We start from the raw sequence: 25,194 nt of genomic DNA, 5'->3' as shown, positions 1-25,194 counted from the left end.
GAAAGTATGTTTTGATTATATTTCCTTCTGTTGCCTTCTCTTCTTTACCAACTTGGAAAGCAAGCTTGTTAGAGACATTTATGTCAGATTATGGTATGCTAATTTCAGAATTTCCCAGCAACATGGGCACTCTTTTATCTCAGTTAAGTGAAAAAATATCTAGCTTGTGACTTACTAGATCTAAATGCTCCTGGTTTTGAGATCAACTGATAACTGTTTAGAATGTTTTTACCTTGTATATATATAATTTTTTTTTCCTCCTCTTGTGTAAGGGTTGGATAAAGGAGAGGGGAAAAAATAGCCTCTGTCCTGGTGTCTAAGCTCAAGCATGGCAGCTGCCATCAGACTTTGGGACCTTCGGCCCCTGTCCAGCAGAAACTGTTACCTGATCTTAACATGGTAGAAGAGGCTGCTGGACAGAGAAGAAACTGCTGGGTTTTGCTGGTTTGGGTTGATTCTTACCAGTTTGAACTCTCCCATCCCCTCTCCCAGTACTACCTTTATACTGTATTACTTGAGTATGCTGAAGAGATCTCTTTCAATATTTGATTCTATTTTTATTTCAGCTTTCTAGAAATTGAAGTGCTTTAACCAAAGGCACAGTAACCAGCAGTATCTCACAGTGTGATTTGTCACAGTCTTAATATGATTCCTGAGGAGAGACATGGGGACAGTTCTGACCACAGCTCCTTGGTGCTGTGGGAAGCCCAGGAAGGTTTTGCTTTCCTCTGCCATTCTGGTTTGCTAAAGCAACATCTGAGAGGTGACCATGCCAGAAGCTCCATGGTGGAAGGGTGGCACATGCAGAAGGTAAACTTACACTCAAGAAGTCCAGGAATTAACCACAAGGTGACAGATGAGTCCCTGCTGCTTTCTCCATCTGCCAGACTACTGTGCTGCAGGGATCAGAGGAGGACACTTTCCTCCATGCAAATTCCTTGTCTCCAAATTCAATTTGGAAATGTTGGTGTCAGTGCTTGGATGTGCTCTGCTGTGACCAACCAGCATCTGGCAGCAGGGCTGCTTCAAGCAGAAGGAACAATGCTCTGCTGCACAGCACCATTGATTTGAGGCCCTTGCAAAGCTGACATGGGAACAGATGAGTGCATCTGATCCCTATCTGACAATAGGCAGCTGAATGCTCTTGTGCCTAGTGACATCCCACTTCTTTTTTCCTGCCTGCCCAGTGTTTGTGCACTTTGGGTTACCAGATCCAGATGCTCCTTGGAGTCCACAACTGAACAGCAGTCGGGTGAGCAGTCCTTAAGCTGTCAACAGTTGAGTTTGCTTGCTACCAGTTTAATTCTTGCTGTGATAAGATCTTGTTGGCTTTTAAAAATAATCTGGATAATCTTTAAGTGTGGTAGTATATTTGGGCTCCATTTAAAGCATAATTTTTTCTTTTGGCTTGTTTGCTTTTTTTATCTTAAAAGCAACAAGGCACTAAGTTACAAGTTGCTTCTTTTCAACATACGAGTGAGGTTTTAGTATCTGGAAACATAATGAAAATGGAATTGCCAAGTTTTCTACATCCTAAGTAATCCCTTTTCACCTCCTCACTGCTGTTATAGCTCAAACAGGAATTGGTTAAGTGTCAGGCATTTCAGAGTAAAACCAAGACAACAACTCAATTACGAGATGAATTATTCCTGACAGTGGTGACATTATGGTACACTCCATGAGCAAATTATGCCAGGCCTGATTCTTCCATCAGTCTGTAGAACAGTCCCTTCTGAGCCACTAAGTGTTCCAGAGTATCAAATTCAGCTATCCGACCGTTTTCCAAGACTAAAATCCTGTGAATATTAGAACAGAAGTGTTAACCTGGGGATACACCAGCAGCTATAATAAATTTAGTTATTTCTGCTTATTTCTAAAACAAATTTCAGTACTTTCTTGTTATTTAAACATGCTTTCCAGAAGATTTTCAGCTGGGAAACAGCTGTGGGATAGAAATAGGTTTCTCATGAGTGACTGTTCAAGTACTGAGTTAGTGGGAGAGGTTTTTGGCAGGTCAGACTGGAGTATGATTTATGAATGTGTATTTTAGCTTCATGATTTTAAGATGAAGCAAAGAACTGTAGTTGTGGTTTTGCTGTCAGTGGGGAGAAAAAAAAAGAGGTCTGACAGCATGAAATGCATCATGAGAATAATCTTTGATTAACCTATTGGTGTCTAGCTGATTAAAGGTGGCTTCTGCAGTCTCTGAAGCAAGGTTTTGAGGGTTAAGTGAGAAAAGGACAGCAATTACTGCTCACTAACAGTGTGTAGCTTGTCTAGTTGCCTGGTTTTTCCTCCCTCCTTAGGGAAGGGGCTGAAGCCATTACCTGTCACAGTCCATGATGGTGTTTATCCGGTGAGCTATTGTTAACACAGTGCTGTCTTTGAACTGAGTCCTCAGGGTGGACTGAATCTGAAGATCAGTTTCTAAATCTACTGCTGCTGTGGCCTCATCTAGAATCAGGATTTTGGCTTTCCGAAGAAGTGCTCTGGCCAGGCAAAGCAGCTGTTTCTGACCAGTGCTGCAAATAAGAAGTGGGATGGTAAACTGAGAGTAGTGGTAGTTTTCCCTTGGGATCAGAGTATGTGATTGTTTTGAAAATAGCAATGAAAAAGGTGATAGTTCCCTTTCCCTGAAAGGGTGATTGAGGCTGGTGTCACTGCAGGTAGCAGCATGAAATAACATAAGGAAATGCAGAGGCTGAATTACCACAGCAGTCAGGAGATCTGCACTTGGATCTGGATTTTCCAGCATTTTAGGTACTGCACAAACACCACAATGGGTAAGCCTCAAAAGTCTTCCCCTTGGTGTCTTATGATTTGATTTCATGTTGCTCAGCAGGACAGTAATACAGAAATTTGCTGTCTAGGCACCGTTATAAAAATTAATTTTTATTCTTAAAAATTAATGAGCCCCACTAGCTTTGTGTCCTCCTAGCCCTCAGGCTGGTACTGCCCTGCCACAGTCTTTGTGCATATAACATACCTTAGGTTTTCCCCTTGGTCAGTGCACTTATATTCCAACTGATCTGGCAAATCTGCAACAAAGCTCTTGAGCTGAGTCAGTTCCAAAGCTGTCCAGATGTCTGCATCAGTGTATTGGTTTAATGGGTCCAGATTCATTCGTAGAGAGCCAGAAAACAAAACTGGATCCTGAGCACAAGAGACAGTACAAATAGCCCCTGAAATTAATTATAAAAGCAAGGTCTCTGGTTTTCCCTGCAAATCTATGGCTAATGTTACCTTGAAGGGGAGATCAGCATTCCAACTTTGAAACTTCTGATTGTCTTCCCACAGAATCTTTTCAAGCCTTTCCTAGGTGTCAGGATTTACTGCACTGCTGAAGCATTTTGGAAATTAATTTCATACCTGGGGAATGACAGTTATCTTGGTTCTAAGGTCATGGAGACCTAGCTGAGCAATATCTTGTCCATCAATTAAGATTGCTCCTTCTGCAGCTTCCACTAATCGCAGCAAACCCACAGCAAGAGTAGATTTCCCAGCTCCTGTTCTTCCAGTTATCCCAATCTGTGAAGTGCAATGGAAAGTTTTGGGTTTTGATGTTGATTGTTTTCCACAGTGGGACAGACCTGTCATGTGGTTCTTACTGGCCTTTTGAAGAGAAACAGTTTTGGCATGGTTCAAATCTTCAGGGATGTTCAAGATTCACATAGTCTAGCAATATATTCTTAAAGGGAGTAATTTATAATTTGTAATGGTTTTGTATGAAAAGGAATCACAAAAGCCTTTGATGGGAACTGTAACTACCAGATTTGACAGCTACAACATGTGAAATCAACCTTCTGTGACACCAGATTTCCCTCAGAAGAATGTCTAGTGCATGCAGCAGTCCTGTTTGGTACCGGAGGAGGGGTGCACAGTGACAAATGGGCTGACACATGGCTGCAGCTTTCATGCTTATGAGCTCCTATGCCTTGGTGTAGGGTGGGGACAGGATCTGCCCAGATCTGCTCACTGCAGGGCCCTGCTCACACTTCACAGCTCCTCTGAAGCCTCTGCTTACCTTCTCCTGCCCGTGGATGGTGAGGCTGAGGTGCCTCAGGGCTAACTCCAGGCCTGGCCTGTACCGCAAACTGTAGTTTCTGAACTCCACTCTTCCTTCTGTGAGCCAAACTTGACCTTGAGGTTTGCCATTCAGTCTCCAGGGTGCCTAAATAGATGAAAACAAGCAGCAATGTATAAAATTGGTTTTAAATTACCAAATCAAGTGGTTGGACTGAAGCTGATGAAGACATCTCTGCCCAATTCCCCCAGTCTATTTACTGTTTCCAAAAGAGAAAAAGGCCTCTAACTTCCACATTGGAAAGTTTGACTTAATGCAAAAAGTGCCAATATTCTTAACTGAAAATGGGGATAAACATTTGTTTGCATGCTAGAGTGCTGAGGTTATAAGTGGTTCAATAAAAAAGATTTATACACCCCTGTAAACAGGACTGTGAAAGTTTCTTTTAGTAGGATGTCAGGGCAGCATATGGGGAAATAATTTTAATGACTCCAGTGCAATAGTTTTTGTTTTGTAGAGTTTTAGTGGCTAAAAGGCTATCTAGCAGCCATCACTTATCAGAGAATTGCATCTGAACTCAGACAATAAATACAGACTCCAAATATGGTCAGAAAATATGGCTCATTCCATGAGTGTTACCAAGTGAAGCTATTTTAATGGCACTCTAATGCTTAACTATCTTAAGGAAATTATGATGATCAGAGGTTATAAAACAAATCTAGTCAGTTGGATAAAAACCAATTGCTGCTCTTCTTAAAGGGAAACATAACTGGCTTTTTACAAGGAGGAAACTACGGGATCTGTCCAGGTGGAACAGAGAAGTTACTTGGTTAGTTTGCAGAAATGTTCACCTCTGTTAGTAAGGTCAATAGTTCAAGCTACCTCCTTAGGAGTCTGCAAGTATTCTCTCACTCTCTCCACAGAAACAATGTTGTTCTCTATTTCTGTCCAGGAGCGGACCAGCCAGTTGAGAACACCAGTTACCTAGCAGAAAGAAACAGAAGCATTAGGGAAGGTAAAAGAAGAATCCACCTGTGCTTGCAAGGTACCTGATACTTTGATTAGTTATAAGGACTTCCTCATCAGCTAATTACTTGAGAAATTGTCCCCTAAAAGGCTAAAAATATAATGGATCTTTACAAAAGTTTGTAAAGCTGTGTTTAAAGAGCTTAGCTGGCTCCCCCCATTGCTGCTTCTCAGCCAGTTTATAAGCAATGAAATGCCACTGACTGGGGTGCTGAAAGACACTGTAGCTATTTCTTAGGCTATTGTGTTCTTAGTCTACAAGCAGATACAACAAGATGCTTAAAACCTTGCTGTGGTTGCTCAGAGCATGCTGTGAGTTCAGGTGTAGGAGGAAAAGGATGGCTGGTGCACAGGTTTATAAGGTTCATTCCCTAAAGCCAGGGTTTCAGCAATGACAACAGAGTTTGGTAGGAGAAGACATCTAGGAAGCCACAGAAATAGTTTTTGATTTCTTACAAATTGAAAATAGGAGAAGAAATCAAGATGCAAGGGGCTTTTGGTGAAAGGCAAGAATGTCATTACTTCAATGCTGACTTACCTGAAGAGCATATGAAACTGAGAAGCCAGCAGTTCCTGGACTAAGATGTGTTCTGCTCATTGTTGCAAACAGTGCTGCAAACAACACAATGCCATTGCCCAGAAACTCCAGGTTTGTAGCAAGCCACCTGCAAGAGGAGGAGAGTACAGGCCTCTTGCTGGGTGCCCTCTTCCTTTCTTCCAATGGAATTTATGATTAGTTTGCAAAACACCTGTGGACCTGTGGGTACAGGATGCTCAACAAAGCTCTTGTCACACCCTGGTTGCTCTTATCCCAGCCATCTTGGAGCTCATGAATGGTTCCAGTCTGTCTGAACTGGTTGGCTTATGGTCTGTGTTAGGATTTTCTCCAAGGCCTCTTTAATGAGAGCAGCCAGCACTGCAGTTTCTTGGATTAATTGGTCTGGCATCTCTCACTCTTCGCTTGTTTCATGACTGATAGTTGATGGCTGGATTGTCTGATGGGTCTGTGTACACCACAGACCTCTTGTATTGTGCCAGATGGTGATGGCAGGTGGTGCATCCTCCTGCATTTAGGACACCAAACAGCACCTCTAGCAACGTGTCAGCATCTGTGTGCCCAGCCACACAGCAGATGTGGGAGTGCACTGGTTGTGCAAGGGGCACGTTGTCAGTGCGATGCTGAGCATATGATAATGGAAGAAGCTCCCCTGCCCCTAAAACACTGTGCAGCACTGTCCCATCCTCTGTGTACCTCCCCCCAGCCCAAAAGAGCAGTTACCTCTCCTCTGTGAGTAAATTATTAGTTTTGGTTTTTTTACACTGCAGATTTGTACCTGTCAGCAACTGCCCCAGGGAAGCATATTCGCTGATTCTCATCCACTAGAAAATTGCTCTTCAAAGTAAACCTCTCCTGCTCCTTGTAAGCACGGATCACACTGCTCCCTTGGAAAGTTTCTGAGATGTGGGAATAGATGGGTGACCTGCAAGCTGTCTCCATGCGTCTCAGCTGGCAGGAGGTGGTGACATAGAAGTGCTGGTACAAAGGGAAATGAAAGGGGAAGTGATTAGAAGGCTTAGGCATCTGTGGAGGTGCTCCACACAAAGTCTGGGAAGGCCTCAACACGTGCAATACTATGCACTATCCTAGTGTTACAAAACCTAATGTTCAGGTAAGAGATGCCCTTAAAAGGTGAGGTAGTGTTTCTGCCTGTCATGTCCTCTCTTTTACAAGAAGAACTCCATGGTTAGTTCCTGCAAAGAAGCCAGGGTAGGCTGAGCTCACAAAGCCTCTAAACTTACTCCTACTTTCTTCTGTAGACCAGCCCTTTGCTTGGTGGGGAACAAGGTTTCATAGCCCATTGGGAGATCTGTGTGGCATACAGGAATATATTAAAAAGCAGCATGAGAATTCTGGAGGAGAACAAACATTGTTTTGGTCTTAATATTACATTTGGTCTTGCATTACACTAATGGAGACAAGGAACACAGCTCTAGGTGGGCTTTGATCTGGACATCAGAAAAGGACAGGCCTCTTGGGGAGGTCTCTGGTGTGCTTTGAAAGGCTGATGTTATGTGGGAGGAGCTGCTGATATTACTCTTTTTCAGAGGCAATTTGAGATGATGAAATGTTTCCTCTCCTGCATGTTTCCTCTCCTAAGACATGGTAGGAGGCTTTCTGCAGGGACACAGCTTCAACCTCTCCTGTCTGTGGATCTTTGTGCTCCTACCTGGAATGCAGCATAAAGAAGAGTCAAAGGCACTATGGCTATTGCTGCCCTTGGTGTAGCCACTATAATCACAATGTAGATCTCCAGCAAATTGAAAAAGAATCCCAGCAAGGACTTCAGCTTGTCAGGGATGACAGAATCAACAGCATCTATTTCTTTGGAGAAACGGTTCAGCAAGTTTCCAATGGGAGTTTGCTCAAAGAAGACTGCAGGGGATCTGACAACATCCTTCAGTAACTGCAGGAACAGCTTGTGTGATGCTATCACACCACCTAGGAGGACTGCTGCTGTGGAGGCAAATCTGCCCAGGGCTGTAATATAAAAAAATAGTGATTACTAGGTCTGAACAAATCCACTTCAGAGTTCCTCTTTGTGAGACTGATTTTGTTTGTGCTGTCCTGTGCCTTTAGGGCTGGTGCCAAAAGCCAATGGGCATGGACTTGTGTATATTTTGAGAAAACATCGAGGATATGGAAGAGAGAGAGAAATACAGAGAAGAATCAGGTGAGAAGGTTAAACAAACCTTGAATGACTCCTAGTGCACCAAAGACTCCAACTCTCAACTCTGTATGATGTTGTGTCCCATTGTGAACAGGATCATCTGTCCACATGCTGAGCCAGTAACCACGAGAAAATGACACAGCTTGCTGACAGGTGAACATCAGAATGATGTACACACACAGTGGTAAGCCCAGTGACTTCAGGTAGGCTGCATAAGTTGAAGTGTTAACCTAGAGTGAAACAGTTGGGGAAAAATAGGAGAGGTGGGGAAGATCAAGTTTGCAAGGAAACCAGCTCTGAAACAAGGAATGATTTATTATGGCACATCTACTCAATTATATGTCCATATAGGCCATAGCAATCCAGTTGGTGCTTTTGTAAATTTTCCTCATGGATGAATAATGAAGTCATACTTACATAAATCCATGATGTTAATGAGCAATTACTATCAACTAATGAAGATTACTCTAGTAGGATTTTGTTACTGCTAAAATGTACACAAGGCTTTCCTTACACCAGGTGGTGGTTTACATTTGTTCTCAGTGTGAGTGAGAACTCTCATATATCTCCCTGATTGATGGGCAGAGGTGAGGAGATCCAAGTCTGGCTAATCCTGTGCTTCCTCAGGAGAAGAGCTGTCTCCTTTATCACATCTGACTACATCCCAGTACCACTGTGTAGCCTGAGCTACTTATTCCCTTCCTTTGTTTTACTGTTACTACAATGTCCCCTGAATACACACCTCCTCCATATCTGACTTCTCCTTGATGGAATCCCATATCTGCTTCTTTCTTTTCACTGTACCCTCCTTGTTTCAGCCTTCTTGAGGTGTTTCCCTTGAGCAAGATGAGAACAGTGATGTGGCTTCATCACCCTTCCCTTCCCACCAACCTCAAGAGTTTGTAGAAAGACTCAAGATTACAAGTCCCATGTAATCTGTCCTTTTCTGTCCATTATCACCACCTCATCCTGATTGCCTCAGGATGACCCTTCAGGTCAACTCTTGAATAAGGATCCCACTCCTCAAGTGTTCATAAATTATTGTTTTTTCCTCTCTCATTTCCATGTGCTCTCCACAATGTATGGGCATTATTCCTACTTTGGAACTAATTCTTAGACTGGGGCATCCAGGGAGATTCAGTTTGCATAGAAGGTGCTATGTAAAATAATGCTAAATGATTTTGTCTCCATCATATGGCAAATTTGTACAGCTGAGCTGACTCCCCTGGAGCTGCACAGGTCTCCTTCAGGCAGTGAACTGTCCTGCCTGCCACAAGTGGGTCAGTCACAAGCACATGGTCTGTGTCTTTGCCTTCACAGGAAGGTGTTCTGCTTACCCTGCCATACTGAGTTTTCTCTCCCTTGGTTAATCTTCCTTTGGTGGCTGCAGCAGTAGTAGAGTCTTGACTTACAGGAATGTTCTCCCTTTCCATAGCAGAAGATTTGACTGAACTGTCACTTCATAAAGAAAAAAAAAATTGTTTCAATTTTTAGCCAAGGCAATGAACCTTTTAAAGCTGGATGTCCTTACCCACCCACCCACCCCTATATTCATGCCTATTTTGAGGTTCTCCAGAGGGGCCCAACCTTTGTCCATATTTATCATAGGAACATATTTATCTGTCAACAAACTGAAGCTTTAAGCATTCACTAATTGTGGCTGGCCTGAAGTGAGTCAGACTTTACCACTGCACTAGGAAATGAACAAGTAAATGTATCAACATGCATTGTATGTGATCTCTGAACAAATTCTGACTCCTTGTGAAATCTGGAGAAAATTTTACTCACCTTCTATGTTGAAGAGTACTTTCCTATTTATTCTTGAGTGTACCTTGCTTGCTCTTATTACTAATTTACAGATCAATCCCAAACCTATATCAGACTCAGTCTCTGTGTGGGTTTGTATGGGCTTCTGGAGCAACTTCTTCAGTGTCTGAGACAGCTTGAAGCTTACCTTAAGAGCTTCTCTTGTGAGGGACCATTTCTAGAGGTGAGGATGCCTTTGGTGTTTTCTAGAGCTGTAAAATAAATGCATTTTTTTTCCTAAATGCTTTAGAATCCTGTTTTGATCTGTATAGCCTTTGAGAAACTGGTATAATATAGGAAAGATGCATTACAAAGAATTTTTAAGGGTAGGAATATCAAGGTGAGGCTTGAAGAGTGGCACGTATAGTGGGCTATTCCTTTACTGCATGATTGTTACCTACAGACAAAAATGTTTATTGTAGAAATGTTTATTCAAGAACCAATTCAGAGCTGATGAGTCAGCTAATCTGACAGGCCTATTTTTCCCCACAGAAAGAGACAGCTTACTGTGATTGTATATCAACTTTAAAAGTCTGGCTTTCCCAGTTATATTCTCTTTTCCTCTTTTTCCTAACTTTGAACAGCAGCAGATGCCCCAGTTCTTTATTGTTAAGAGGAATATTAAGGAACCAACTGACTGACAGAGTAAGAATTATTCCAACTAATTTGGGTTACCTGGAACAGTACTGGCATCTGCCCTCTCCTCTGCAGTAATGTAAGAATGAAGAAAATCTGCAAAGGCTCCATTTCTCTGTAGAAGTTCTTGGTAGGAACCAATTTCTGAGATCATTCCATCCACCAGAAAAACAATGTTGTCCACTTGAGGCAAAATGTTGATCCTGTGAGTCACCAGCACACGAGTCTGGGTAAAGAGGAAACAGTTACAACTGTTCTGGTGCTGCCCTGCTCACTGAAGCTGCTGCAATCAGCTGTCTTCTGAAACAAGACATCTACTCAGTGTGAGCTGTGATTTTTACTGACAGATATTTTTTTATTTATTGCTATCACTTCTGCCTCTCTCTTTGGTGAAGTTTATCTTTGCAGCACAGCTTTGTGCCCATTTAGCAAGTGCAGAACTCAGAAGTGGAGGGGTGAATCAACTCACTTTGTGTTCTGCACAGCACGAAAGAGTGAGGGTGGGAAGTGAAGCTCCAAGTCCCAGGCTAGCATCCTGTTTGTGGGAGGACCTCTAGCTTGGCTCACTGACCATTTCCATGTTGTTGGTTCCCCTCAGGCTGAAGATCTTGAGTAGAATGATGTTAATTTTAATTCAAGAATTTGTCACATTTATTGTGACCAATATCAATATTTCAAAATAAGATTTGTGAGTGAGAACTTCATCAACCTGAATGGACTTAGAATGCAGCTCCTTTCCATTTACATTTCTGAGCATATTTGCACAGATAATTACATGTAGAAAAGGACATAAAAAAGGTAACTTTTCCCTAGATAGCAAATTGTCATGTTACATTTCTAAGGTACTAATCAAGCCCTTTGAGTACTGCTTAAGTCTGATACCTGATTTCTTTGCAAGTCTTTCCATGTTTCAATATAATAATTATATTGTGATACTTGTAATCAATCTCCACATGAAGAAAAAAATATTTGTAATCAGATATGTCTGTTTTAATTAGACACTCTAAAGAAAGAAATTTACTTAATTTTCTTCTACAATATGAAACTGAATGAAGTATTTATAGACTATTTACACCATGAAAGAATTAGAGCTCACCTAGCATTCCTTCTCAGGTAACCTTATTTATTACCCAAATTGCTTGACAGTAGAGAAATACCATGGATTAACAAAACACAACTAATGCAAAAAATAAAAAAATTATAAAAAAAAGAGAAGTATGTAAGATGGATTTTAAGACTGACATGTAAGGGATGAACACCTGGGAGATGAGGACTGCAAAGGCACCACTGAACTACTCAGAATTGATGGAATAAGACATTGTAACATACAGTGAGCTGGAAGAGATCAGACAGCTCTTCCTAAGTGTCCTAGAAGTAACACTGCCCCTGCTACTAATGGTATTACCTGCTGCCACTAGCAAAAAAGAATTTGGGAGTCTTTGATAAAGAGAGTAACCCATCTTACTGGAAACATTGCTAGGGACCTAAACTAGATCTATTTTGCAATATTTTACATTTCAGGACTTCAAACACACCTTGTCCTTCAGCAAGCCATTGGGTCCAAGAACATGTTCAAATATGTGCTGAGCAACATGGGCATCAACAGCTGAGAGGGGATCATCCAACAGGTAAATGGAAGCCTTCTGGTACACAGCACGAGCAAGGCTGACTCTTTGCTTCTGCCCTCCAGATATGTTTATTCCCTGTAAAAAATATATTGACACTGTTTGTTCCAAAAGGTACTGCATATATCCCCATTGTTGGCCCCATTTTACATGAAGGTTTTAGGACCTCCTTCTTTTTATAAATCAGTGGTTCTCTCTCTCCTGTGCCCTCCCAGCCTCCCTCCAAATAGGGCCCTTGAGATAGAGGCAGATTCTCTTGAGCAACTCTACTCTCATGCAGAAAAGAACCCAAGAATGACTTGGATTTGTTGGTTTTTGCCTCTCACATCTCTGGTTAGGTTATCTGTCAGAGGGTGGGCTTGTGACCCTGTTGAATCATGGCCTGACTTGCCAGAGATTACTGAGCACCTGCCTCCTGCAAGTTCAGTCCTGCTGTAGGTGTTTTAAGCAGGACAGCTAGAGTGGTAGCTACTCATTGAGAAGTTGGCCAAAACATAAACCTAAGCTGGTACCTTCTCTCCTATTTCACTCTTCTGCCCTGCAGGGAAGCTCTCCAAATCAGGTTGCAGTGCACAAGCATCTATCACTCTCTTGAACCATGTTTCATCCATCTCTTTCCCAAAGAGAATATTATCTTCCACTGAAGCATTTTGTATCCAAGCTTGCTGGGGGACATAAGCTGCAGTGCCCTATAAAAATGGAAGTGGAAAAATGTTAACAATCTTTATCATAAGCTCAACTTGACACTGTGGGAACCTGTCTTTGAAGAAAACTCTCCTAATCAGCTTTACAGAAGTCTGCAATGATCATCCCCATTGACAGGTCTCAGAGCACTTTGCAAAATAAGAGTCTGCACTTTCCTCATCTGATAAAGGAGGAGCAAGTGTGAGTACAGGTGGTGACCCACAATGCCACTCCAGCTCATTGTCAGAGTGGGAAGTGGAACTGGGTCTTTGAAGTCCTGCTTCTGTTCCCATTCCCAAGGACCAGGTTTATTTGAGAGGTCTTAAGCACCTTCAGATATGCAGGCTGCTATATACAGCCCTTGTTAAAATTCAGTAAATGAGTTTTCATCAAGGACCTGATGCCTTGGGTAATACCTTACTGTTCCTGAAGACAGCCTAATTAAGAAGCAAACAGTTGAAAATTTACCTTCATGGTCACACAGCCATCTGTCTTCTCCAGCTCACCAAGTAATGCTGACAGCAACGAGGACTTTCCAGCACCCACCTGGCCAACTACAGCAAGCAAAGAGCCTTGGGGCACAGTAAGATCAATCCTGAAGATGAAAGATTAGTCTCTTACCACTTTTGAAGATGTACCTTCTGAAAACAAAAATTCTTGCTATTGTCTTGTAGCAACAAAAATACCAGCTAAACCTCCTCATTTTGTACTTGAGGCCTCAGCTGCACAGGGTTACTTTTCCTGTCACACTGATCTTTTGCAGCAGAACTAGGCACCTTCAACCAGAAAGTTTTCATCCACGTTTCCATCTCAGTTTTACACCTAGAGCCAGCACCCAGGTCCCCACTCTGGAGATAGTTTAGCCCAAAGCACTTGGATAAAAAACATTCCTGAACGTAAGAACTTTTCAACAGTTTCTTCTCTAAAGCTGAAATGTCTTTTGAAACAAACATGTAGGGATGTCATATATAATACCTGCATACTATGAATTCCACTTTTTTTAAACTTACATTACTGTAATTTCATATTTGGACAAAAAAATTATGTAAAGAAAGCAGTCTCTGTATATTAAGGCAACATTCAGACACAGGTACCTTCCCACTTCCGTGCTACCAAGCATAAAAGCAAGATTGCATTTTTTCATGACTTTATAATTTTCAGAATTCAAGGTTAAATATGAAGCAAACTCAGAAGCCTCTGGATATTCCATGCTGGTTTCACTTAGGTCCTGAGTTCATTCTGCACCCACCCTGACCTACAGAACTGAGAGGACTAAGTGAGTCTGTACCTTCTGAGACAAGGAGGAGTTTCTTTGCTCCAGCGAAAAGTCCCAGTTCTTATGGTGATACTTGCCTGTGCTAAAATATGAGGAGAAACAGAACACTTCTAAAGTCAAAGATAGATAAAGAAACATCCCTACTTATATGACTTTGTTTCAATATGTATTTATATTACATAACATGCACTTTAAGTATGATGAAGTTTAAATCACCAGATGAGATTTCACTGCTAGAAATAAATAATCCTGAGAGATAAAGTGTCAGTAAGGGGCAGGCATTTTTTCTCTTGAGGCATCCTAAGAGTGGAACAATGGAAGCTACTTTGCTTTTATCATAGCAATGCTACCACAAAAGCTCACCACAGTCAGAAGAGTCTCTGCTTGAGGTCTCAGGAGTCAGTTCTTCCAGGCTCAGAAAAGCTGCTAAGCGGTTTAAAGAAACTTTGGCCTGAAATAAAGAAGAACACAAAAGAAGAAAATTTAAAATAGGAAGGAAGCTGAAACCCAGAGTTAAGAACTAACCTGAAGACCTTCTTAATATTGACTTGGTCCTGTGCTGCTGATGCTGTATGACAAATGCAACAAATGCAACTGCTCTTCATATTAACTGCCTTTTTTTCCTCTTAGCTTAGCAACCCCCCCATATTCTTCCCTGTGGTTTCTCTGCTGTTCACACAGTGAAACTTGTGCTTTTTTTTCTCCAGTTCATCCTGCAATCTTTCCAGTTTTGCTTCTGTGCACAAGGAGTCTTCTCGAGGTGCAAGAGGGAAATGCAATTTCACAATTTCTCACTGGACAATGACTTGCTTTTCTCTCTGGCCTGGGCTAGCAGGTTTCCACTCATCTCCCATGGAGATTTTTCTCAATATATACTGTGATTAGAAACAGAACTAGAAGCACCTCTGAGATACAATGGTCCTTGTGACTGGTCCCAAAAGACTTAAGTGTTGTTTTGGGTGACAATTGTCAATATATGGAGCCTTTCTGAAAAACAGTACTCCAAAAACAGTATCTTTAACTGCTAGTCCTTGCACTTCACTGTTTTACCATAGCAAGATGGTGATATGTGAAAAAAAACCCAACAGTTATGGCCAAAGAAAAAGGAACATGTCTGTATTAACCTGGACAGCAGCATTTATGGAGAAGGGCAGGAAGGAGTGTGCAGTGTTGAGAATGTTGATCAGTGTGAAAGATACAAAGGCCTTCTGAGCATCCAGGATGTGAGTGTCATCCACCAGGGTGTAGACAGCAAACATGACAAATGCAATCTGAAAGGGAGCAAAGGAAAGACAAACCATTTGCTTCAGACAGGGAAGAGAAGGGCTCAAGGGTGACAGACCCCTTCCTAAAGACTGTGGAAGCCATTTCCCATTGAAAACACGTATGGGAGCTGCAATAGCAAGTGCAGAAGTGGCTTGTGCAGCTATTGACTGCAATGAATTCTGTCTAGATGGAGTTCTCCAGGTGGCTCTTGCAAAGCAGGCTTAGTCTGCTTGAAGTCCACTGCCAGACCAGGCCATTTGTCCATGGAACTGTTAGGGCAGTGTAAATATCTGAGTGGTTGATTCTACTGAGCCTCAGCAACTCCTGTGAGACCCCCAATTCCTCTGTGCAGACATAATCTTTAGCTGTCCCACAGGAAAAATCAGTCCAGACAGGAGTGCAATGAGACACTGAAGTAATAGCACTTGTTTTATGTAGGAAGGTGACCCACTCACCAGGAAAGTTGATGAATGGAAAGAGACTAAAGATGCTGAGAAGAGAATCTGAGATCTTTTTAGGGCTTGAAGTTCTTCATTCCGGATACCAAGCACTTTCTCCATGAAGATTTTCTCCCAGCCATGCAGTTTGATGACTTTAATGTCACTCAGAATGGCACTGGTGAGTTTAGCCCGCTCATCTTTATGTTTCATTTGGGCCTCCTGTAATGGTTGAATTTTGTCATTTAAGAGGCTGAACATTTAACAGTCAATTATTCTGAAAAAAATACCTTATTTGTGCCTATGAATTCTGAATAAATTTCCCTGCAGTTGAGCTGTGTATGCTGTTTCCAGGCTGGGAAATATTTTTCTTTTCATCTTCACAGCTTTATTTTTACTGGCAATACATAAAAAAAACACAGAAAAGGTGGGCAAGCAAGGTAATAGACTGACCATTCAAGAGCTTACTCTAAACTTCAGTAAAGTTTGCAGGCTTTGGTGTTTTGCTGGGTTTTGTGTTGGTTGTTTTTTTCCAAAATGTATACATGCTGTAATCATCAGTAGCCTTGTGTTCCACGTGATCCCTTTTTGGAAGAGTGTGGCATCCTCTAACTTATATTTAGCTGTAATATCCTAGCATAAATCAAGTCCACAAATCACATCATTTTTCTGAAGCAAAATATACCTGAAATTGACTCCTCTTCTTAGTGATCACAAAATTCAGAGGCAAAAGAAAAAGGAATACAGCAACTGCAGTCAAGGCAGATGGCCCCAGAAGCTGCCAGGAGAGAAAAGGAAAAAGGAAGAACTTCTCATGCTTGCTAGAAACAACTGTTCCCCATTGCCCTTTCCTCATCTCCCCCCTTCTTTGAACTTACACCCAACATCCTTCACTGCCAAGGCCTTACTCTAGTCCTGCCTTTGCCTTTCCTGGGAATTGTGTTCCCTAAGCATTGTGGATTGTTAACTCGACAGGCAGGGTAACTCCTGTCATCAAGCTCTCTTAGATTTATTTACTTCCCTTTTAGGGACTTTATTAGTGCTGAAAGCCATCCAGCAGCACGCTGTCAATTCAAGCAATTTCTCTTTCCTTCCCATCTATCCAGGGATGTGTGAAGCAGGACACCTTGTGGCTGGCAGATGTAAGTGACCCAAAACAAAACTAAAAACCAAACCCTCAACCAAAATGTTATTGCAGCATAATGGATCTTTTAGATTATAATCCTTTATTTCTAATTTGGATTTTACTCTCTCCTTGCTCAACTCCTTTATACCTATGAAACTCAGTGTATCCAATGCTCTTTTTGGATATCATGTAAGTGCTTCAAGCTCTTTTAACTGATCTTGTGGTAATCAGGCTTCAGGATGAGGTATGCTGAGTTGCTTTTTCAGACCCATTCCCCTTTATGTTCTGTATTATACTGAGGAGCTGGAACTGGACTCTCAGCCTGCACTGGGCCACCACATTTTGGTTGGAAAGAGAGGTGACAGGAAATCTGAGGCAGAAGTTTCTCAGTCAGCTCAGAATAACCCTACTCACAGTCTTTTCCCTCAAAGAGACTGAATACACTGCTGGGATGACTAAGTGAAGGTAAGGATTCTGTATCGATAAAAATATTTTCTAAAAAGAAAACTGAATCCACCATGCTACAAAGCTAAGAAAAATGTGGAAATTTCAGCAAAATTTGCAAAGCCCTTTTTCTTCTGCTACCTAGCATAGAAAGGGATTGGTAAGTACTGTCATATTTTACCTGCCACAAGAAGACAAAGCAGATAATAATCCGAATAGGAGCAAGCCAGACCCCATTAAAGTAGATAATCAGGTCCATTAGCTTCTGGACATCAACAGATACCAAATTAATTATTTCACCCACTGTTGCTGCTTTCCTTGATGCATTTGACATAACTAGGATCTAGATGGGGTAGAGAAGAAAGGAAAGGCATCATCAAACAGCAGCTTTGGTCCAAAAATCAAACATCTTTCTTTTCTTTATAAAGGGAAAAAACTCAAAAACTAAAGGGAAGGACAAAAATCCTAAATCCTAGGTACTGAAAACACACTGTTGTCTGGGATATGTGACTTCACTTTAAGGTAAGAATTTACTCCTTTCCCCAGCCACGATCTACAGCATAGAAAAGATAATGTTGCTTTTTCCTCTTTCCTTTGCTTTGCTTTTCCTTTAGAAGTAAGATCTGAAAAAGAAATACTAAAATACTTCCCACACACTGCTCAGAGATGAATATAGCAGACAATTACATCCTAAAAGTACTTTTTAATAACATCACCCCTGATATTAAGAACAATATACCAGAAATGGCATAACTACTAATGTAGGGCCAGAAAAAAAAGGCTGAAAAAGAAGCTACAGCCTCACCTTCCTGTACACAAGCCCTGTTACTGCAGTTTTCAGTCTCAAGCCCAAAACAACACACATGTACATATAACGTTGTTCAAACAGGGTCTGGAGACAAGCCAAAAGGAACATAGTGAAGGCATAGAAATAACCATGCCAGCTGGGTACTTCTTGATCTTCAATGAACTCCAGGAAAAGACTGCAAGACAGGAGTAAAATGTTGGCGAAACTATGTAGAATGGATGAAAAATATTAGACACACAAAGACTCAGAAATGCCAGGTGTTTTCCACTGTTCTCCCTGGCTGTTGTTTATCAGTAAAATTGAAGAGTTGGAAAAACTACTGAGTATCCTCCATCTTATAATATCCTGATTTTTAACCTTTAGCTACTCTCGGCTTCCAAACAATCTCTGATCGTCTTCTCAGGGAATCATCTCAGGGAAGACCTTATTTTCAGTGAATTTCATGAATGTGCAAATTGGGATAATCTAGGAAAGTTATTGACACTTCCAAAACTTCTCTGTAATGCAGGTTTGTGTTGTAGCAACACAATCAACAAGCATTATGTCAGCTGATGAAAGAAGCTATTTGAGATGTGTAGGATTTGTAGCTTTGCTCTTTATAGGAGCACAAAGCATTAAGAATACAGCAAGTGGCTGACAGCCTGTGGAAATGATGTGATACACAGAACCATCCAAAACCTCACCCCTGTTCAGGTAAACCTGTCAAAAGGCTTAGTGCAGGTTGTCCTTTCCACTGTTGGAATACAGCAGTAGAGAAAGTGTGCACAGCTTTTGCCAGTGGTTGGGGTTTTTTTCCCCTCCACTGAGCTGACTGTGGGCTTAGCACAAATGATAATTCAGCTCTTTTTATCAGCCACTGGAGATTGCAAAAGGTGTTTGTGTGTCCCCCTCTGTGGGTGCTGGGATAAATACATTATAAATATGCACATACCTCAGTAACTTTGGGATGGAGAACAAGAAGATATCACAGATAACTAAGCAGACAGTGCTGAGAAGGAAGTAGGTCCCAAACATGCTCCAAAACACTTTCATTAAGGGCCCACTCTGACTGTGCTCTGACTGCAGTAGAACCTCTGTCTCTTCAGCTTCTGCTTTGCCAGTTTCACTCTTCTGACTCTTTTTAAATGTAGCAGACTCCACTTTTCTAGAGAAAGCAACAGGAAAGCTAGACACAATTAGAGAAAGCTTGGGAATCTTGTGCTTTCAAGAAAGTAATTAAGGATGTTACACTGGGTCCCATGTCACAACCAGTATAAATGCTCACCAAAAAATGATCCCTCTCACAAAAAAAAGAAAACCGTTCCATGCTAACAAGAATGGAAGGATCTTCTCCAGCAAATTTCAATACTTAAAATCAGATTTTGCACAGAGAAACTCACTGAGCACTCACCTACTGCAAAACCCCCCAACCTGTCATAGCAGAGTATATCAGGGGCCATTTTATGTATGGTAGATATTTCTTTGTCCTGTTTAAAACCCAAATAATTTAATGGGATTCAATCTTCCAACCATTCTCTTGTTGAGATATGAAGCACTTGGAAGAGCAAATGTCCAGAGCCTGAACACCTGCTGAAGCAGACTGTCTGGCACTCTGTGGGGAATGGAAGGAATTAAATGGAAGGAATTAAAGCCTGTTTTGTGATGGCTCCCAGTGCCTGGGAGCTTCTATTGCCTGGAGGCAAGAGAGAAACTGCCCAGCTGAGCCCATGACACACTCTCAGGATCAAGTACTCACTGTTGAGTGCCACTGTGACACTTCTTCCACTCTCTCTCAGCCCAGGCAACAATTTCTTCAGAGGAGTCCTCTTTCCTCACTGGCCACAAGTCATCCACTCCCAAGGGCTGCTGACAGCCTCTCCAGAGAAGCCTGGAGAACACACAGACTGCTGTAAGGTAAGCACAGCAGGATTTGGTGTGCGTGTAGTTTTCAAAACAGATGGGCTTTAAGTTAGTGTGCCACAGTGACCACATGGGGACTTACTTATAGAAAACACTACTCAAGCCTATTCTTTCCCATAATAAATATGAATGTTCAGGAACTGCAGTTTTGTCTCAAATTCCTATGCTATCTTCTGTCAATATAATGAGGATTTGTCAGTAAGCTCTACTTTATAGTCCATCTTGAGACCTGGGTCTTGGACAGTGGGGGACAAAATTCACTTTAACTGACTCTGTGGTTCAGTGAGACACAGATGAGACCTTACAGTAGTGGATGTTAGGCCCAAGGTATGCAATCATTTTATCTGAATGCTAAACAGGAGGCTGGGCTAATTCACTGTTCACTATTTACCCTTGCCCAGCAGTTGTTACATGACATCAGGTCTGTGGTTGGTGTGCAGTGATCTTCTGAGACTGCTGAGGCCTATTTCAAGATTGGGAGGACATTGGAAAGGTCATTGGATATGGGAAAAGAATTAGCTAGAATCACAATTTTGTGTTTTGAACTACTTTGGGAAAAGTAAGTTAAATTTTTGTAATTTTATCTTGTGAGAATATCTGGAGTCCCCAGAGAAAGAATTCAAATCCTTGCTGCATAAGCATATCAGGGGCTGAGACACTTCCTACTGGCTGTAATCTACACTCTCTCTTATGCTGTTGTTTTGTTGTTCTAGCAAAACCAAGTCTTTTTCTGTGTTTTCTTACCCAGAGAACCACCAGTATGTGATTTCGGAAAGAAAAGAAGTGCTGGCTTCTGGACACTGATTCTGATGGGAGGAAAAACACAGGTCATATTTATAGATAGAAAAGGGCATGTGTCAGATGAATGTAATCATCCCTGTGGTTCCACAGAAAAAGCAATCAAACTGTTACACCCTCCCCAGTACCTGAAAGTATAAATGTATTGTGGAGGATCAATGGGGTCAGGAGACTTTGGAGAATTAGACTTTGAATAATGTCTCAGATGGCAGAACAGAAAATACATTTTTCATACCCAAAGACATTTTCTGAAGCACTGAGCTCTGCCATGCTCATACCTCAAACAGAGTACTGCTGCACAGGACAGCATGGGGAAGCCACATGAGCTCCCTTTACTGGTTTCAATGAAAATGAAACCATGAGCATGGATACAAGAGGTTTTAGTTTTTCAAAATTTGCACAGAGAGAGTATGGCTATCCTAAATTCTGCCAGTTACCTTTTAAAACCATCAGCCTTTATAAGAATGATGCAACTTGCATCTCCCACATACTCATGTATTTTGCATCTCCATGAATTTAAATTCCTCTCTGAGCAGAGAAGCTCATTAGGAGAAGGTGTGTTATACTTACAGGATTGGTGACACCTTTAGAGAAGAAGGGAGGCTGATCAACTAAGCAAAATAACACAAGTTCTCCCAGCACCAGGCTAGCATGAAGGTAAGTTGTAACATAGTGAAAATGGTCTTTCATGAAGCCCTACAAAACAGAACACTGTTGAGAATGAGGTAAAAATGTTTACATCACCAGCTGAGAAAAATAGCTTCTCATGTTCTACCAGCCAGAAGATCTGAGTTTTTCGTGAGCTTCATTTATTTAAAATGCAGACATGTGGAGCTACTTAACTAGGTGTCTTCTGCAGCAGGAATAAGGGAAGTTAAGGTGCTCTGAGGGACTGAAGCTCCTTGCTTACCTAGTGGCCTGAGTTGTTAATACAATAAAGCAGCTGCCATTATAAATGCTGTGTCTAAGGGGTTCCATGAAGGACTCTATAAGTAATTTTGTGATTGAGAGAAAAACGCAGGGAAAAATGTGACTATTTCAGGAAAATAAAAAAGTGGCAAAGTGTTATTTCTACAAGAGGCCAGGTGCCTGTATCTTTCAACTCAGTAGGAACAAGCAAGTTCCCAACTGTCTGTTGTTTATTGGCTGCTTATTTTTCCCCTATTACTTAAACACACAAGTAACATACACTTATGTTTATTCCTTGCTCTAATGGAAAGATCCAACTCTTTGCCTGAGCAAAATGGTCACTGACACTGTCTCAAATGTGTAAACCCAGCAAGCATTCCTCCACAAATAAACATTCACCACAAGCACCCAAATAATAAAAATGTATCTTATATCAAAAGATTTGTGCTGATGCAAAAGCTGGCATAAGGCCAGCTTTTAGTGGCATTTTTGTTTATGTTCATTTTGCTTTCATTCATATATGAAATCTGCCACACTCCCTCTGCATTGGAAGGGATAACAGAGGGATGACAAAGTGTCAACAAAAAATTTTCTCAGCACATATTTCAAGAGAATAATTTGGTTCTCCACTTCACAATCTATGAGGCAAAAAGAACCCTGCTGTTTAGAGATTTCATAGCCCTGCATGTTAAAATACATTATTTCACTTACTCTTTCCAGGGCATGTTGGACTTTGGAACTAAACATCACAACTGCAGCCACAAATGACAGCAGCCAGTAAATGAACAGGATGCCTGAAGACTGGATACCCATCATTCTTTCTGCATGGGTAAGGAATATGGCCAGGATCTGTGAGGAAGTACAGTTTTATCTAAAAAAATAGCTGGTAATGGAATGCCAAACGTCATTATCAAATAATGGATACAGTAGATCAAATATTTAGTTTCTTGCCCAAATATTTCAAAGATGTTCAGAGCTGCAATATTCTTCCTAAAAGGTTAAAACTGAAAAACATTATGTGCCATTTTGCCCATTTTGTCTCTCCAGAAAGGGCAAATAAAAGTACAAGTGGGACAACAAGCTGGGAGGGTCTAGGCTATGAAGTTGCAATGGCAGAAGGGGAGGACAGGCATTTAGGTTGAACAGAAATCTCATTTCATTTTAAACTGTGCTGAGTTGCATACCATGGTTATGAGAAGCTAGATCTTGTCTTGTTCTGAGACCTCTTTTAAACATTACTTCTACCTCAGCTCTTGTGAGGTGTAGTCTGCCCACAGGGCTCTATACTGTAGCTGTAGATCCAGGGGTCTGCCCCAAGTCAAAACCCATGTGGTGTCACACAGCAGAATCTCACAAAGCCTGACTCCAGCCTCCTACCCTTCATCAGCTATCTTTGCATTCAAAGATATCAAGAAATATGGGAAAACCAATATCCAGCCCAGGAGGGCTAAGCTGGGCCACAAAATGACAAAACAAAGGAAAAATTACCATTGTGATTCCCACTACAGCAGGACTAATGAAGAATGCTGGATCCCGTGAGATTCCTTGGCTTATTTCCCATAGTACAAAGAAGACTTTAGAAAAACACAGTATTACCAAGATGAATCCAAGGACCTAGGGCAGAGACAGCAAACACATGTTGGAATGGACTGAAAGGGTGATATGGGATGAGCTACTGAACTGAATGCTCCAGGCAGCCTGGGCAGTAAGACCGGAGAGGTGGAAGAGCAAGTATGGGATAAAGAGCATTGTGGGAATTAGTGTGGAACTGAATGGAAGTACAGGGAAGATCTTATGACAACTCTTGCTAAAGCTTTACTTGATTTATACTGACCTGACTTTACCTGAGTGAGTAAATGTCAAAGTAAATCCAGAGATGGATCATCCAAAAGACTCAATGGTTTAGAAAAATTAATTTTTACACCAAAGTTGTGATAACGTTAGGGTCAAACCCCATTCTACATTCTTACCATTTTGGTTTTGAAGATGCAGGACATCCTGATATAGCCTTTATTTTTGTGTCGAAGATACAAGTAGTAGAAAGGAAAACAGATCCAAAGATAGGCACAAGGGATCCAAGCAATGACTGTATTCTCAAAGCACCAGGTAAATCGTGGGGTGTTTGTATACCATGTCTGGTTCCAGTCCTGTTACAAAATCAACACAGAAATTAAGCAGAAAAGGTACTATACACAGAATTTCACCAGCTAATGAAAGTTGCTAATGCTACAATAGTGACCTCCTATAATGTTAGAGGAACCTGATTTAGGGTTTCCAATGTAAAAAACATGTGGTGAGAGAGGGGCTGCTGCACACCAGGAAGGTGTCACAGGTGAGGGAGGACAGAGCAGCAGCATTTTGGAGGGAACGGAAGTCGAAAGAGAGGGGGAAAAAAAGGTGGGAAAACTGAAAGATGCCAAAGAAAGGACATCATGTATCCTAGCAAGAGAAAAAAAGAGAGGAAAATGAAGTTTTTTTCATGTTGAATGAGAAAAATTAATTTTGGAATAGAAAAGAATATCGGCATTTGGGAACCATGAGAATAGTGATGAGGGAATACTGCTAAAATGGATGAGGAGGAAATAAGTGTCCTAGTGCACAAACTGCATCTCTACTGCATTTCCTCAGCTATATTTATAATCCAGTTGTAATTTGTTGACTGAACAAATTGCTGAAATAATGACTTGCATCTCATCTGCTACCATAAAAATACTAAAAATACAGCAACCGTAGATGAACTGGCAAGGGTATTTTTAGTTCAGCCACTTATGGAGGTGGTTTGAGTCCTCTATGTGGAGGTTATGAGGCAAAGCCAGGCTAGGGGAAAGGCATCACTTGATGAAAAACCAAAGCAGGTAATGGATCACGAATTATGGGGGTTTATCAACCTTGATGACGAATTCATGTGAATCTGGACTGACCAACTCATGACAGTACTTTTAGAAGTTCTTCTGCAGATACTTTCTGAAGACAATAAAGGGACTAATATCATCAACCTGCCAGCAGTGCAGCTGGACGTGCTTCACGGAGCAACTCTCATCAAATTCCCTGCAATCGCACAGACCCTTGTGCTCTTCTCTCTGGTGGAGAAACTTTGCCCCTGGGAGGCAAAGTCCGCAACACCAACTCCGCCTGACAGGAGCGCACCGCACCGCTTTGCCGGGTGTCACCCGCCTCACGCTGCCAACCGCAGCCCGGCCGAGAGCTCTGCGGGGCCGGGAAGGGCTCTCCAAGCCTCCCCTCAGGAGGAACCCGCACCCTCCAGGGGCCGGGGCCGCCCTCACCGCTCCCTCCTTCCTCTCGCACCGCGGGGCGCTCGGCCCGGGCCGGGCTCTGACACGGCTTGCGGGGGGCGGCCCAACCGCGGGACGCTGCCGCGGTGCTCGCTCGCTCCGTCACTCACCCAGAGCCCGGCGGAGCCCTCCCGGGAGCCGCAGAGCTGCCCTCCCGCCGCCATGCCGCCCGCCCAGACTCCCGCAGAGGGGCGGGCGGGGTGTCCCAGCGCGGCGGGGGCGGGTCCGGGGCTCACCTCAGCGGCGGCGGGAGAGGCGTTTCCACACAGCCCTGAGCCCCGTGCCCGCCGGGTGTGTGTGGGACTTGGTGCGAGCTCCCGGGCTCTTCGTCCCGGCTGGGGGCAGTGGGCAAAGCCCACCCGGGACCTCCTCGGGGACACGCCCGGGTCTGTGCAGTCTGGCGGAGGC

General features: G+C 42.3%; 1 protein-coding gene across 9 annotated transcripts; it reads right to left on the bottom strand.

Annotated features, from left to right (window-relative positions):
• Positions 1 to 532: 532 nt before the first annotated feature.
• Positions 533 to 25,127, bottom strand: LOC139804265 (ATP-binding cassette sub-family C member 6-like). Of its 9 annotated transcripts, none has more exons than XR_011729313.1 (31): positions 24,897 to 25,126; positions 23,464 to 23,640; positions 22,982 to 23,107; positions 22,205 to 22,342; positions 21,155 to 21,280; positions 20,531 to 20,592; positions 19,623 to 19,754; positions 18,819 to 19,031; positions 17,885 to 18,062; positions 17,261 to 17,422; positions 16,195 to 16,287; positions 15,528 to 15,731; positions 14,931 to 15,077; positions 14,170 to 14,257; positions 13,819 to 13,888; positions 12,999 to 13,125; positions 12,359 to 12,535; positions 11,757 to 11,924; positions 10,261 to 10,447; positions 9,734 to 9,797; positions 9,117 to 9,237; positions 7,802 to 8,009; positions 7,279 to 7,589; positions 6,385 to 6,584; positions 5,589 to 5,807; positions 4,876 to 5,008; positions 4,025 to 4,171; positions 3,370 to 3,528; positions 2,987 to 3,153; positions 2,328 to 2,522; positions 533 to 1,796 (listed from the first exon to the last, which is right to left on the bottom strand). XR_011729313.1 is itself a non-coding variant. In XM_071761331.1 (31 exons), the coding sequence occupies exons 1-31, from the start codon at positions 24,948 to 24,950 to the stop codon at positions 1,688 to 1,690; spliced, it is 4,539 nt and encodes a 1,512-aa protein (XP_071617432.1). In that variant the 5' UTR covers positions 24,951 to 25,126; the 3' UTR covers positions 533 to 1,687. The 9 variants fall into 9 exon arrangements, 6 of the variants coding, with proteins under 6 accessions (XP_071617432.1, XP_071617436.1, XP_071617435.1 ...); XR_011729312.1 differs by having other exon boundaries at positions 4,907 to 5,008; XR_011729311.1 differs by having other exon boundaries at positions 5,589 to 5,715.
• Positions 25,128 to 25,194: the final 67 nt, after the last annotated feature.

This window comes from Heliangelus exortis, chromosome 17 (genome assembly GCF_036169615.1).
Source record: "Heliangelus exortis chromosome 17, bHelExo1.hap1, whole genome shotgun sequence".
Lineage (NCBI taxonomy): Eukaryota > Metazoa > Chordata > Aves > Apodiformes > Trochilidae > Heliangelus > Heliangelus exortis.
This window is presented reverse-complemented; position numbering and strand designations above follow the sequence as displayed.